This window comes from Clarias gariepinus, chromosome 8, assembly GCF_024256425.1.
Source record: "Clarias gariepinus isolate MV-2021 ecotype Netherlands chromosome 8, CGAR_prim_01v2, whole genome shotgun sequence".
Taxonomy (NCBI): domain Eukaryota; kingdom Metazoa; phylum Chordata; class Actinopteri; order Siluriformes; family Clariidae; genus Clarias; species Clarias gariepinus.
In genome coordinates, this window is record NC_071107.1 from 11,194,353 (window position 1) to 11,211,144 (window position 16,792).

The window sequence follows — 16,792 nt, forward strand, 5'->3', positions numbered from 1 at the left end:
CTTTCGCTTTGTACTCTGTGTGTGAACTGTGCTTTATAATAACTGTGTGGTCGGATGTTCACAACTCTGCAGTGTCCCACTGTGTCTGTGTGAAGGTGTTTGTAGAAGGCATGTTTATGTTTTTTTTTTTCACATTGCCGAAACTTTAGATCATGACTAAAGTGAAAGTCAAGCTGAATTCACATCAATCACTTTTGGCACAAAAAGAAAATTCCGCACAACTGATTAAGCAAACCAAAAGACTAAGCCTGTATAAAAACGTTTCAGCTGACACGAAGCTCTCATACAGTCAGGAAGTGGTTTTTTTATCTACTCCCCGGAAATGACAAAGGTATCTTATTAAAAACATGATAATTTTTTTTTTCACCACAACTACAGAAAAGAGGCATATTAACATTTGTTTAAGCATTATGTACATGCTGGTTCGGTGTTAGCTTTTAAAATGCAATCTGTATGAATAAATATATATGAAAATAAAAGAAAAAAACTATCAGTATATAACCTGGGAAGTCACTTATGTTGAGCACTATAACTGTTTTAATCACTCCTCTGTATGGGAAACTAAGGAAAAACCTTCTCTTTTTGAGATGTTACGTAATTTAAAACTGCAACTCAACTGTATGTCTGTCATCAACAGGAAAGTTTCAACACCACAGAACACTTTAGCACGAGGACCATGCTCGTCCCTTCCATAACGCAGTAAACCACAGAGCTTTTCTTTTGCTTGCATTCAATGCTCCTCCTTTTTGCAGGAAGGTATTCTTAACAGTGGTAAATGGTGTTGCGTTAAGAGTGTTTCCAAATTTAAAGTCACAAACAATACTTCTATTTACACCGTTTACACTGTGTTATCAGCCATAACATTATTACCACTGACAGGTGAAGTGAATACCGTCGTAATAGCACCTGGCAGTGGGAGGGATATATTAGGCAGCAAGCAAACATTTTGTCCATGAAGTTTATATATTGAAAGCAGAAAAAGGAGCAGGTTTTAGTGGAAGCAGATTTAATTGACATTGACAAGGGCCAAATTGTGATGTCTAGGTGACTGGGTCAGAGCAGCTGTGAGACACTCCCAGTCTGCAGTGGTCAGGACCTAAGAAAAGGGACCCTAGGAAGGAAAACCGGTAAAGTGATAAGGGATAATGGGCTTCCAATGGCTATTGTTGCAAGGCCAAGGTCAGGGTGCTCATGTAGGCCCGTGTCCACCACTAAAAGTGCCCTGACCTTGAAAGAAGAGCAATGAAAGAAGATGACTTGGTCTGGTGAATCATGTTTTCTCTTACCTCATGAAAATGGGTGGGTGGGTATACATCAAGTACCTGAGGAAGAGATGGCAACATGATGCACCATGGGAAGAAAGCAAAGCCGGCTGAGGCAGTGTAATGTATCTATATGTGTACTACCCAAACATTGTTGGTGACCAAGCACACCACTTCATGGTAATGGCATTCTCTGAGTGTAGTGGGCTCTTTTAACAGGAAAGTACACACAGCCACAGAGACAAAAATAGTTAAAGAAACAGAGCAACAAGTATGAGGTCTTGACTTGGCCTCCAAATTTTTAACCCAATTAACTTTAATTCAATCGAGCATCTGTGGGATGTGCTGGACAAACAAGTCCGATCCATGAGGGCTCCATTACAGAACATAAAGAGTCTGCTACTCATACAGTTGGGCAAAAAGGTATTTAGTCAGCCACTAATTGTGCAAGTTTTCCCACTTAATAAGAGGAGAGAGGCCTGTAATTTTCATCATAGGTATTCCTCAACTTTGAGAGACAAAATAAATAAAAAAAAATCCAGAAAATTACATTGTAGGATTTTTAAAGAATCTATTTGCAAATTATGGTGAAAAATAAGGTTATCACACACTGTTGCTGGTATTTTGCCCCATTCCTCCATGCAGATCTCCTCTAGGGCAGTGATGTTTTGGGGCTGTCACTAGGCATAACAGACTTTCAACTCCCTGCAAAGATTTTTAATGGGGTTGACATCTGGAGACTGGCTAGGTCACTCCAGGACCTTGAAATGCTTCTTATGAAGCCACTGCTTTGTTGTCCGGGTGGTGAGTTTGTGATCATTGTCATGATAAATGACCCAGCCACATTTCATCTTAAATGCCCTTGTTGATGGAAGGTTTTCACTCAAAATCTCATGATACATAGCCCCATTCATTCTTTTCTTTTACACGGATCAGTCGTCCTTGTCCCTTTGCAGAAAAACAGCCTTAAAGCATAATGTTTCCACTCCCATGCTTCACAGTAGGTATGGTGTTCTTTGGATGCAACTCAGCATTCTTTCTCCTCCAAACACGACAAGTTGAGTTTTTATCAAAAAGTTCTATTTTGGTTTCATCTGACCATATGACATTCTCTTCTGGATCATCCAAATGCTCTGTAGCAAACTTCAGACGGCCTGGACATAAACTGGCTTAAGCAGGGGGACACGTCTGGCACTGCAGGATTTGAGTCCCTGGTGGCGCAGTGTGTTACTGATGGTAGCCTTTGTTACTTTGGTCCCAGCTCTCTGCAGGTCATTTACTAGGTCCCCCTGTGTGGTTCTGGGATTTTTGCTCACAGTTCTTTTGATCATTTTGCAGAGGTGTCAAGTAATGAAGTACAAATACTTTGTTACCTTACTTAAGTAGAAATTTTGGGTATCTGTACTTTACTGGAGTAATTATTTTTCAGCCGACTTTTTACTTCTACTCCTTACATTTTCACGCAATTATCTGTATATATATATATAAAAAAAATTTGGATTAATCACTTGGATTAATTATTCATTCTGACAGCACTAATGTTTTAGTGACTTTTTGCACCATTAAAATACTTATAGGCAACTAGTTATCATATCTTCTTCTCCATAAAACATGTTAATGCTCAGTAGTACACATATATGGTTCTTCAATGTATTTGCATTGTACTAAAATGCATTCTTTTTCAATTGCCATATACAGTATCCCAAATCACTATGGCCGTTAAAAAATACAACAAAAAAACAACACATTTTTCTTTTCTTTTTTTTATGAGGTGTTAGTGCAGTGGCACAGCCTAAGCTTTTATCCTTAATGCTTTTTTCCCCCTCACGTTACTTTTACTTTTATACTTTAAGTAGTTTTGAAACCACTACTTTTACACTTTTACTTGAGTAAAAAGCTTGAGTTGATACTTCAACTTCTAAGGAAGTCTTTTTAAACCCTAGTATCTATACTTCTACTCAAGTAACTTTTGAAACCACTGTCATTTTGACCCCACAGGGTAAGATCTTGCGGGGAGCTCCAGATTGAGGGAGATTATCAGTGGTCTTGTATGTCTTCCATTTTCTAATAATTGCGCCCACAGTTGATTTCTTCACACAAAGCTGCTTATCTATTGCAGATTAAGTCTTCCCAGCCTGGTGCAGGTTTGCAATTTTGTTTCTGGTGTCCTTTGACAGCTCTTTGGTCTTGGCCATAGTGGAGTTTGGAGTGTGACTGTTTAAGGTTGTGGACAGGTGTCTTTTATACTGATAACAGATTCCATTAATACAGGTAACGAATTGAGGAAGAAGAAGTTACAGGTCTGTGAGAGCCAGAAATCTTGCTTTTTTTGTAGGTGACCAAAAACTTTACAGAGGAATTTACCAATTAATTCATTACAAATCCTGCAATGTGATTTTCTGGATTTTTTTCTTCTTATAGTTGAGGTTTACCTATGATGACAATTACAATATCTTTTTAAGCGGGAGAACTTGCACAATTGGTTGTTGACTAAACACGTTTTTGCCCCACTGTAGATTGGTGCTAGATAAAACAGCACACCTTCAGAGGTCTAGTGGAGTCTATGCATCAAAGGGTCAAGGCTGTTTTAGCAGCAAAAGGAGGACCTACCTAATATTAAGATGGTGATCTTGATGTTATGGCTGACCAATGTATATTGATCATTGATATAGAAATTCTTTTTTTTGTGTGTTTTTGTAGAACAGTGCAATCTTCTATATGTTTGTACATATATATTGTATATACTGTATATACAGTAACTGTATAAGAAATCAAAAAAGCATCTGGGTCTGGATCTTTTTTACAATAGTTGAATTTTTAAAACAGTGCATTTTGTAAGATGATTTTTAGTGTTATTAGGTGGACAGAAACAGTGTCTATTGCTAAAGGGGAAATTACAACAAAACTGATAAAAGTTTCAAATACTCATACGAAAAGCTGCAACTGTAAACACAATAAAGCACTTAAAGAACATAAGTGTTATTGTAGGCTCCTGTATTGATGTTGTAAATAAGAAAAATAACTTTTTACCCTTTTTTCTTGTTACATCTGTGCATTTCTAAAGGAAGTTGAGATGTGGGTTTGGAGGATGATTGTTGCTCAAGTGCTGCTTAAAGCAGTTTCCCAAACTTTTAATCATTAGAGGAAGCTTAAGGTACGATGATTGACTTGGCCAGTCTAAATACTTTAAAAACTTTTTCCTTTGTCATGTTTGCAGTATGTTTGGGGTCATTGTCTCGTTACAAAATAAAGTTCCTCCTAATTAGATTAAATTTTTTTCTGTAAATTGGCAGACAAAATGGTTCTGTAGACTTCTAAAATCATTCCACTGTTACCATTGTGAGTTACTTCATCAATAAAGATTAGTGAGCCCATTCCTACACCATGCAGATCAGCTTCTATGATTTTCTCCCCCTTTGGCTTTCCATCCTCCAAAAGTTACTCGTTTTTTTTTTTTACGAGTTCCAATCTGGTATATTATGTTAAGTGTTCTGCTTCACACCTTTTATTGCTTCAGAATGGCTTACTTTTCTCCCATAGACAGCTCTCTGATCTATATGTTGGTTTATCATTTTTTTTAGCAGCAATTAAAGTGTTTACATGCAAATTCCGTGCTCAAACCAAGTGTTGACATTTAGAATAATGCAATCACAGTGTAACGACATTCAATCTTGTTTCAGTATTTTTGATCACTTGAAAATGGGATTTTAAATATTACACATCTAGAAGGAATTCTATCCAAAATTCTATCATCTCATTTTTGTGTTTTTTTTATATCAAATTCAAATAACTTTAATTCAGTTTTATTTATTTAGCACTAATAATTATTCATTGTCTCAAAGCAGCTTTTTCCAGAACCCAAAAGAAAATTAGCGAAAATATGTTGTTGTTGTTAGTCTTTTGCATTTACATTTAGGCATTTGGCAGACGTTCTAATCCAGATCGACTTATAAAAAGTGCTTTGAAGTTTTCGTCACTGGATATATACTTACCCGTCGATGGTTCACCACTGTGGGCCATCTGATCCACACAACTTGGCACAGGTTTTTATGCCGGATGCCCTTCTTGATGTAACCCTCCCATTTTTTGGTCTAAATCAAAATTCCAGATTTTCCCTGATGAGCAAGCCAATGGCGCTGGTGGCAAGGAAAAACACCCTGAGATGGCAATAGGAAAAAACCCTGATAGGACGAAACCCTGAGAGGAACCAAACTCAACAGGAAATCCATCCTCATTTGGGTAATATCATATAGTAGGGATTAATTTGCAGTTTTGCTGTGTGTTAGGAGGATGGAAAAAAACAATCAAACAGAAAACATTTGGTTTTGCCATTCCAATACTTTCAAACCAGAGGGAGATTGTAGCTGTGGAGTTAAAGCAGTACTTCTAAGTCGTGTTATGTTCCCTTGACATAACCCTTATGTTACAAACAATTCCTGGTATTACTCATTCTTATGGTATAATTTTGAGATCCCTTAATGAAGTCATCCATGTAGTTTTATTTGTTTGTCTGGACACTGCTTAATAATAGTCAAGGACTTAGTCATGTCGTATCACACAGTAACAAACAAAGATACAGTTTAATTTCTTTCCACTGAAGTGGTAACATAGACAACTGCATTACGGCATGATGCTAAGCTTGGTGGAAATATTAAATCAGCAGCTACTGTTCTGGTTTTTCTCTTTCGACTGAACACTTTGACTGAAACTATGGGGATTTCTGTTTCTGCTATTTAATGTCAGTTGGTATAGAAAGCAGGTCTCTTTGGTTTCCAATGTCTTACATACTGTAACTTTATGTGATCTTGTTAGAACAACAGAATAATAGCTGCAATGCCTGGAACAAGGACTTTGATATGAATTTATTAAAATAAAAAAAACGATTCATACGATTTGTAAAAATGCGAGCTAATGAAAATTAAACTTATCATTTCCCAATCAGTTCAATATACTGTACACATGAAACTTGAATTTCTTAGTACAGTATAATAAAAAATATTACCAATATTATAAGCTGAAACTAATAATCACTAACAAAAACAAGACATAGTGAATTTTTTTTTCTGAAATATCTCTTTAGGGAAGGAATGATGAGGAAATATAACTGTGTAATCTGGTGACTTAACTGGTATAGAGACAATTCCCCTTTTTAGTGTTGTAGGTGTTTGAGATGTACAAGGTTTATTGATTTAGCAATATTTTAAACTCTATTGCAAATATAGTGATCTGTGATCAAAATAAAATAAGGAGTAACAATTATAGACATTTATCCTTCAATTTCTTCCTGTAACTGAATCTTTCGAATCTGTTTATGTAAAAATTATTAATTATGCCAATTTTGATACAGATATGATAAAGAGAGAATGAAGAGAAAATTAGGTGGATTCCATAAAAAAAATTAATAATTTATCTGGTAACTGTTCAAGTGACTGCTGAACCTTGTTGGTACTTTCCAGAGCTAATGAGTCCATACAACTGTTTGAGTCATTAAAAAAAAAAAAAATTAATAAACATGGAATTAGATTACACTGCACCTTAATAATAGAGGCCTGTTTGGTTATGTCTGCTGCGAAGAAATAACATCATCTTAAATACAATGTAATAGTCCCAATTCCGTAGAAGGAAAATTATCAGTTAGAAACGAGACAGAGACTGAACAACAGCTAACCCCTTATTCATCCTGCAGGTATAACATCAATTAACCACCAAACAGAGGACAAACAAACCTCCGATTCTGATAAACTGAGTGCGATGCAGTTCCAAAAACTTGTTGTCCCTTAAATGAGCACTAGGAGCTGTGAGTCACTCTCCACGGACCCCTATCTTTAAATGACAACAAAAAATAAACATGTATGCAGCCTGGTTGAAAAATGACATTCATGACATCTATACAGTAAAAAAACTGTCTATTACGCATTGCTTTAAACAACTAAAATGGTTGTAGTTTAATTTAGCACAAGAAATGTAGGAGTTGACATGGGACAACTCGTGAGTTCAAGTGACATTAGCAAAATATATAAATTAATTTAGCCTTTTAGCTAAGCTAGCTAGCTTGTGATAACTGGGGTAAGTAGGTATGTTCCAAAAGCCATGCTGTTTGTTCTGTTAATCTGGGTTTATGTAGAGTCCAGCTCCCGCCAAGATGGTGATAACCAGAGCTCCCACAACCGAGCTCCAAAACCTGCTCTTCAAAACACCTACGGTTGACGTCATCAAGAGTTTGTTCAGTGGGATCAATAATCACATCATCTTTTTTTAACATCTATAGGTACTGCAAAAGACTTAAGATAATTAATCAACTAATAAACATTTAGCTTCGTGTTCAGAGACCACTCTTTACATGTGAAGACAATTTAAATGAGCAAGAAAACTTTACTTCGTGCAGTCCTTTTAAGACACAGGATACATAATGTTGACGGCTTCATAAAAAAATTCATGAGACAGTTTTCTGCGACACAGACATAGGTCACTTTTACATCTATATTCATAATCCTTCATTCAGACATCCTTTTGACTGTAATGGAGAGTGCCATGGAATGCACTCAGTATTTGCCACACTCATGAATGATGTATTACGTATGAGGCCAGAGCAATTTCCAGAAATTTGTGTTTGCTTTTGCTCAAGAGTTCAACAAATCTATTCTCACTGCAGGCACACCAGCAGCTTTTAAATAATATTTAGGGTTAAGTAACAGCCAGGATGGACAAAATCCTCCATTTAATAAATCAAAAAATTAAATGAGCTAACTTAGTATGACTTGCTCAAGACAAATTTTTCTCCCCAAGAAGATAAAGGTATCCAATCTGGCAACATGACTCACAGCTTTACAAAGTCACTTATTAGACAGGATTATTTGCCCTTCCCATTCACTGTCAATAAGCACTTTGTCCTAGGCAAGGTAATGAAGGAACTGGAGCCAGTCCCAGCAAGACTAGGTACGAGGTATGAGGTATACATCCTGGATGGGACACCTGTTGGAGGAAACTGAAGATCCTGGTGAAAATCCATGGGTACAAGGTGGTAACATGAATACACATTCCAATAATAAATACATAACCCAAAAAATAACCCAAGCATAGGATCTTCCCCATAAAAGACCCTGCTGTCCAGCTGACATATACAGGCTGGTAAGAACATTTTGACCTTTGTGTCATCCAAATAAGAATCTTTAAGACAAACTAACGGAAACAAATTTATTAATTTTTTTTTATGCATAAACACATTTATGTTACATTTAACAATCATATAATGAGCAGATGTAATTGAGATGACTGCACTGTATTATTAAATAAAGTTTTGATAACTGACTCATGCAGTTCAGGAAGTAAAACAGAAGAAAGGTTAGTCTGCTTCCAGATGGACAATATTAGGAAAATGGGGTGACACTTATATGGAGACTCATTAATGTATTTATTCTAATATACTGTAATAATGATTTAAAGTCAAAATAAAACATAAGTGGTTTAATTTACATGTCAGCTCTCATTATAGCCAGTGACCATCTTTACAATGTGACCACTAATGCATCTTAGTTAGTGGATGCCATTTTGCACTGTATTCTATTGATCTTCATAGGTAGGAGGGACACCATTTCTTTACTCAGCTCCAGTTCAGTTTCCACAGCCTTCATGGCATCTGGGTGCTCCTCACAATACTGCACAACAAATTTGTACGACTCCAGCGAGAGGCTGAGATTCTCCAGTTGATTGGCCAGGTTTCCGGAGATGATCTTGGACTGAAGTCGAGCAATGCGAAACTTAGCCACCAGAGCCGGTCTCAGCAGATCGTCTTCGAGTTTTTCCGGAAACTTGCCTTCTGGTGAGCGGATGGAGTCAAGGAACATCTGGTAGTACTTGATGGACCCGGAGCACAAGTGGTTGAACTTCTTTATTGTGTGTGCATCTGGCTGGTCCTGCTTTTCAGCCACGGCCAGTTTAAGGTCCATCATTTCGTAGAAGGTTTCAGCGAGTTCGAACTGCAACTGTCGACAGATAAGCAAATAGTACTGAGCGTTCAGGTCTTTGCAGATGGGCTCGAGCATGTCCACGCGACGCTTGTGCATCTTGCAGCGGCGCTCCAGGTCTTCCTCGAAAAAGGCCAGGACTTTAAAAAGAGCACTGTGATCCTGAAGGATTTCAATGTGGTCTGTTACGTGACCATCCATCTCGAAATACTCCTTGGCCTGAGTCACGTAACCTTGACCCACCAGAAAGATGGCACGGGCTTCTTCAAAGTTCAATGGAAGTATGCAGCTCACTTTCTCCTCCTGGCTGCAAATTAAATCGAACGTGTCAGCGGAATCGAAGAGAACTGCTGTTTTTCTTCCTCTCTCTTTTTCGTCCTCTTCATCCCGTCGGGCTCTCTGCAGCTCTTCCTGTCGGTCCAAGTCTAACTCTCCAATGTTATCCTGGAAAAAGCAGTGAAAGCCTTTAGATTCATTTAACAAGAAAAATAATCTAAAAACACACTACTGTAAAAATGAGAAGAGCAAAACTACCTCCAGAAGCTTTTTAGCATCTTGCAATAGATTGAGGCAGTATTTAATCCAGCACCTTGCAATTTCAGCTCTTTTCTGACGCAGCTGCTCACGTTTATCATATTCAGCTTCACCTGTCCAAGACACAAAAGACATAAGTTGCACATCAACAGGGAAATTACTATTACTTTTACTGTATTTGCTCTAACCCTAGCTAAAAAAAACAATGAAAAGATTTTAGTCTAAGCCTGAGGAACATTATGCAATCAATATACTTGTTCTAATATTCTGTTGGCTGTATGGTTACATTGTGAAAAAATTCACGGCATTTTTTGCTGTTTTATTAGGTGTGTCCACTGTCAGCACTTTTCAAAGATAGCCCTTTTCAGACATGAACCCTTTTCAACAGTGGCATGTTCTCCCGAAGGCCAATGGGCAATTTCTTTGCAGACTGTACTTATTTCGATAAAAACAAAAAAACAGCTGATTTCCATCTCTTCACTATTTTTCACTGTGTAGTTTACAGTAAACAGCGCCCCCAAACGTTATGTGATGAAACTGTATTTTGCACTTCTACCATAGACCAAGCTCATGATCCGATGGGAAACTAGAGCCATGTAAAGCAAAGCCAAACCCTGACCCTGATGATCAACATCAGCATTAGTCAATCTGCTTGGATATCACTATTAGTAAAAAAAAAGAATAAAAATATACTAATATAAATGGTGAAGTTTTTAGTAAAAAGACAAACCTTTCAAACTAAACTACCACTGGAACGGTAACTGAACATGGACAGGAAAAGAAAGATTCCTACTTTCAGTAGCTGCATGTTTACTGTAGTGATTGTAAATTAAACATCTCCTGATTGAGTTTGTAATAAATGCCTCTCTTAGCTTATTATTAAATCGATGTTGTGCATTAAGCATCTGTTTATGCATTTGTGTGTGGAGTTGCATAAATTTAGAAGGACATTAAATTTAAATGTTCAGAACCCTGTGTGTGAGAGAGTGTGTGTCGGTAAAAGCAAGTCTCAGCCAGAATGTGTGCATCTGCATAATAGACTTTTGTGTAAAATCATACTGGGCACTCTACAAGTTTGTCTGGTTACATTTCTTTGATTGTTAAAGTCAGTAAACAAGTCTGAAATGTATGGAACATTTACGGATAGGCGCACACATAATTACGATGTACTGAGAACATAGGACGTAGCACGTAAACTGAGCCAATCAATCACGGCAATCTAGAACAGTGGTTCTCCAGTCCTCCAGTCCCTGCTCAGCACATTTTAGTGTTTAGTGTCCTACCGCACCTCATTTAACTGAATAGGTAATTAACAGCCTTAACTGAATAGAAGTGGGTGTGGTAAAGCAGAGAAAACATTTTTCAACAAAAATTGTGCAGGGCAGGTGGGTCTTCCAGGACCAGTGCTGGGAGCCATCAATGTAAAGAATTATACTGTAAAGCCATATGTCATGTTGCCAGATTGGACATTTTTTAATGTTAGGCTACTTTTTACCATCTCGGGAGTGGAAAATGTGTCTAATGCAAGTAAGTGCAAATGTACAAAAACATTACGAGCTAAGATGAAAAAAAAGAAAAAGAAAACAACAACATGAAATAAGGAGAGCTGTGTATGTAAAATCACACATTATTAATGCTGTCTAAGAATTGTTAGACACCTTGGAAGATGAGATGTTGCACAGAAACGTGTTTTTTTATTCACTCTGGGGCAGTGTGTGTGTATGTGAGTGTGTGTGTCCAGATGAATGCGTGCAACCATGCTTGTTATTTCGTTTTAAAAACACTTTGAGTTTCAAGGTGCCTTAAACACCATACATACTGCATCGCATGTGTGTATGCGTGCACACAAACAGACAGACAAGCAGGCAGACAGACTCTCTGCCTGTCTCTTTCTCTCCAATCATGCGGAAAAAGTAAAAGCATGGAGGGAATATACTGTTCTTATATATATAATATAATATAATATTGTGCGCCATGTTAGATGTTTATATGCTTGGATGAAGCATAGGTTGTTGGGTGGCTTAACAAAAAAGTTCTTTAGGAAACATGGAAACTTTTCCTCAGGACTACATTACAGTAAGAAATACAAGAATGTGTGTCTCTTGGGGAGCAAAGCATGAAGAAATGAGGGGTAGCTCTAGGGTGGTAACCACTTTACATCCTGCTACTTTACACCATTCTGTCAGAGATGTTTTCAATAAAAGCACAGCCCATTGTGTTTAGTTCCTTGCTTAATTATTACCATACTTTACATTTACTGTTATGAAACCTTATGAGAACTGCAATTAGTTCTCATAATTCTTATACTATATTTCTGTGTCATATCAGTGGGGTAACTTCCTCTTCGAAGACAATGGTTTAGTTCTACAGCTTTAAAATGCAGACAACATGAGCGTTCAGGTCTTAAGACGTTAAACATACTTTCTTTGGCAGCAGCCTCTGAAGGGACTTCTCCAGCCAGGCCAGCAATGACGTTAGCAGCAGCCAAACAGTGTCGTGCCTCCATGTATCGTGTCTAAAAAACATCAGCAAAACAAATCAAGAGTTGTAATTAAGGAATTATTGTTTAAAGGGTAATGTCTGCATTTATTCCGTTCTGTAGCCAATTGTAAACACACTAGACACTAAAGCAACGACAATATCTTTTGCAACACATCTCTTTCTTTATATTTATTTTTTAAGACTATGCACAGACTATGCACAGGAAAAGGCTTTCACTGATCATCTTTGTTGTTGTTGGTCTGCAAAAACTTTTAGAAAGGACTTCTGGCTAAAAGCTAAAACAAATATTATTCAAGCTAAAAAAGCTAAAATACTTACCTTAAAAGTACATAAGAGCTTACCTTAGTGATATAATATTGTGACAGAGTGGCAGCATTGATGGCCCACTCGAGTGGCGAAAACTGGCTGAACTTTAGCTGCCTCTGCAATGTGCTGTGGCAGTATTGTCCTGCTCTCTCGTACTGCCCCAGATTTTTATACACTTGAGCCAGATAATAAAGTGTGTGTGTGTATGCCATTTCAAATCTGTTTAAATAAAAAAATATATTAAAAACAGAAACCAATACAAACAGCTTAATTAAAAAGAAAAACATCTCACCTTTTCATTCGCTCTTGTTGAGATGGTGCATCTTCCTCCAGAACAAAGAAATCTACCAAATCCAATGGTGGCTGGCCATCCTAGAATTTTAAACATGGAGTATTCAATATTTTACATTTAATACATTTCACATTTACAAACATGGTCAATCATTTTTGGACAGCTACACTTATTCTGGAATCAAGACAATCTGTAGCAAACTAAGATGAACTTCCTAATGATCTACTTGAAATTTCCTACAGGTAGATCACTGTGCACTGAGTACAAACCCATTACTGAACACATGAGGCACCAAGGTGAAATATTTGGTCAAATGTCATGCTTTTTAAAAAGACAAATCACACAAAAAGTCTTATTCAGAAAATATTTAAATTATTCTGAATGTTCATGACAAAAAAAAAAGTAATTAGCCAGAGAGTATTACATTTTTTGGTTTTATCTGTATTAAAATGATCATGGCACAGATGAACATATGGTAGATTGTAAATCCACTGTGCCTACATATTTGGAGGCAGAGAAAGCCAAATCAAGTCATAGAAGCAGCATAGAGGTTATTGTCTTGAATGTAAGGACTGCACCATATAATCTAGCCTTGTGTTAATGATGTATTCCGTTCATTTTTTAAAGTCAAAGAATCTAAATAAATGTATAATTTCAATGTTAAAATCTATATTTAGCTAAAATTGGTTATAAAAAAATGGAAGTTTTAATATGCATTTTTTCCCCACAAAACTTTCTGAAACTTTATCCTGTGACTGAAAATCAATAAAATACTTGAGATAGGGGCAGTGATGGCTCAGTCAGTTACGGCTCTGGATTTTTTACAGAAGGGTTGGGGCTTCAACCTTCAGCGCTGCCAAGCTGCCACTATCGAGCTTTTGACCAAAGCCTTTATATGCTCAAACCTTATATGCTCCAGGGGTGCTGTATTTTTGCTGACCCTGTGCTCTGACCCCAGTTTCTTAACTGGGAATTGTCAAAAAAAAAAAAAAAAAAAAAAAAAAAGATAATTTTCACTGTGCTGTAAGATATACTGTGTCAAAGAAATTATATGATATGGCTGAAAGACAGTTGAAAAGATTTCAAAAGCAAAATTTTTATGGTGTTACATTATGGAAATCTGTGGGCTTTAAAAAACCTTTAAAGCCTTTTTCTCCAAACTCAACACCACATGTACGAATTAGCATTGAAACAGCTTGAAAAACGTCACTGTTTCTTTATAATCCTACAGAAGCTACACTCCAAACTATTCCTGCATAGTTAAATGCTGCAGTATGTTACCCGGAAAAACAGTATTGTTTCTTTATAATCTTACAGGAGGTACACTCTAAACTGTTCCCGCCTTGGCATTCCATGTAGTAAGAATCAATTATTTGTCAAGTTTGTTTTAAAACAATATGCTGCTCTGTGAAAATTTAGCTTTTAATTTAATTATAAGTTAAATGTTATCTTGTATTTTAAGTAATTTCGTATCTATACCTGGATTTCTGGATATTTAGAAAATTTGGATATTTTCGTGATAAGTTTATATTTCGCGATAATATATCGGGTGGTCACTGGTGATGCCCATCCATGATATTTACAGTCTGAAAAAAGTTATTTATTGTCTTATTTTATGTATAAACCACATCATGAGGTAGCCACATCTTAACTACATCGAGATTGACCTAAGACCTGACCAAGATTGGCTTTACTGCAGAGCTCATATGTGGCATTGGTGCTTCAGTGGTAGGTTTCTCACCTGCCATGTAAAAGGTCTGGGTTTAATTCCCACCCAGAGCCCAAAGTGGCGGTCCCAAGCCCAGATAAGATGGGATGGTTTCGTGAGAAAGGACATCAGGCGTAAAACCTATGCCAAAGCTGTGTGTGCGGATCGTAAGATCCGCTGTGGCCACACCTAACAACAGCCTAACAACAACAGCTGCAAACCTTATAATATCCAAGGTGTAATCTAGCAATCTGTCCCAATACCAAATTCAATACAATATAAAACCTTAGGGTATGATTAGGCATTAATAATAATAGGCAAAATAAAATAATAATATTACACTGCTGTAATGAGCATGCATGTGAAATTGTAGGAGTGTGTGCTGGATGATGCAGTACAGTGTGTAAGAGGATGGCCTGAAGTGAAAAAAGCTGCGTCACCTCCTTTATATAGTGAACATAGATGGACTCAGCCGTTTCTAAAAAGCCTTGTGCTGTCTCGGTTTCGTCTCGACCAGCCCATAAGATGCCAAGCTGGTTCTGTGAAAACAAGTAAATAAAATTTATAGGAAATAAAAACGAATAAAATCATGAGCTAGGTTGTCGCCTCAACCTAGTATGTACGAATAGAACGTCACTAGGAGTTGCAGGCTAGCGGGTTGCCATGGCTACGCCCAATCCTACACACTAAGGCACTAAATAGTATGGTGCGTTTTGTTTTGATTTCGTACGGAAGTACAGCAGTATGCACGATTTGGGATGTAGCCAGTGAATTTTAATACTATTTACCCTGACTTGTATGCACAGCGAGACGTTTTCCCGTGTCACCGTACACTCCTCCAATAATTTCATACAGTTCATTAAGTACTCTTCTCCAGCGGAGAGTTCCTCGGTTTCGATATGGTTCACCCCCAGGTGATAGTCAATCACGCCGAGTTTGACGGCTCGGAGTCCGGCTCGGGAGTCACCCGAATGTGCCTTATTCCCTCCTCCATTTATCGCCTCCGCGTCCTCGGTCTCTCCTGACTGGCCGTCCGTCTCCTGCTCCTCGTTCTCGCTTTCGAAATTCTTTACCGTAGAGTAAATCTCCTTCAGCAGCTCTCTGGCTTTATATCTGGAGCGGAAAGGTTCGTTTTCAGGATCTTTTCGCGATTCAATTTCAGAAAGATCTTGGGCGAGACGAAATTTCTCGCACACCGCCCTCCATTCTCGACTGTTTGTGGACGCCATGTCGTACTCGATTTACAACAACGACGATTAACGGACACTAGGGGGCAGTGTAGAGCTTGCTGTAATCCACCTATGGGATGGACTGAGAAATTACTGATAGTTAGACTGTAGTCTAACCAGGGTCAATGGAGGCCAATGATGATGGTCATTGAATTTATTTAAGACTGTGGTAGGACCTTAGATCAACATTCACGCATTCACACATTGCGGGCAAATCAGGAACGCCAGTTAATTTAATCTGCATGTCTTTGGACTGTGGGAGGAAACCGGAATACCTGGAGGAAACCCACCAAGCACGGGGAGGACATCCAAACTCTATGCACACTGACCGAGGATGGAATCAAACCCAGACCCCGGAGGAGAACGCCGTCAATGCTTACCACTAAGATACCGTGCTACCAAAGAGCAAATTAATTAAATTCTATTCAATTAAATTTTATTTGTGTTTTGTTTTTTTACAATTGTCATTTTATCAAAGCAGCTTCACAGAATCAAAAGCAAATTATGAAAAAGTATAAAATGTGTTGGAAAATATGTAAGAAACAAAATGAGCAAGCCGAGGGTGACGGTGGCAAGGGAAAACTCCTTGAAATTAAAATTCCAGGAGAACTTTCACTGTCAGTGTGCTGCTTTTATAAATATCAACTAGATTAATAAATATAACAAAAGAACAGAATCATATTTAATAAAAACAGATCAGTAGAAGGACCAGATATTCCGCTGTGGCGACCCCGTGCTGGGAGCAGCCGAAAGACCAGCAACAGTAGAACAGATGTGAAAGTACAAGCCTTTTACCCTGCAATAAACGCTAGATTAGCTAATAAGCTAACTGTAGCCAGCCAACTTGAGACCCTCAGCCTCACACGCACTCAGCTTACCACAGAGCACATCATCTACTCTGGTATGCAGTGTCTAAGCCATATATAGCAGTAACCGATTTGCAGAAGACATCCTCACATTCTTGTCACCTAAAAATAAACCTAATGTCTAAAAAA

General features: G+C 37.7%; 1 protein-coding gene across 1 annotated transcript; it reads right to left on the minus strand.

The window, feature by feature from the left end:
• Positions 1 to 8,442: 8,442 nt before the first annotated feature.
• On the minus strand, positions 8,443 to 15,832 carry kifbp (kinesin family binding protein). The gene is made up of 7 exons (XM_053503062.1): positions 15,357 to 15,832; positions 15,009 to 15,107; positions 12,861 to 12,940; positions 12,604 to 12,787; positions 12,182 to 12,275; positions 9,761 to 9,873; positions 8,443 to 9,670 (listed from the first exon to the last, which is right to left on the minus strand). The coding sequence occupies exons 1-7, from the start codon at positions 15,795 to 15,797 to the stop codon at positions 8,792 to 8,794; spliced, it is 1,890 nt and encodes a 629-aa protein (XP_053359037.1). The 5' UTR covers positions 15,798 to 15,832; the 3' UTR covers positions 8,443 to 8,791.
• Between the last annotated feature and the right edge of the window lie 960 nt (positions 15,833 to 16,792).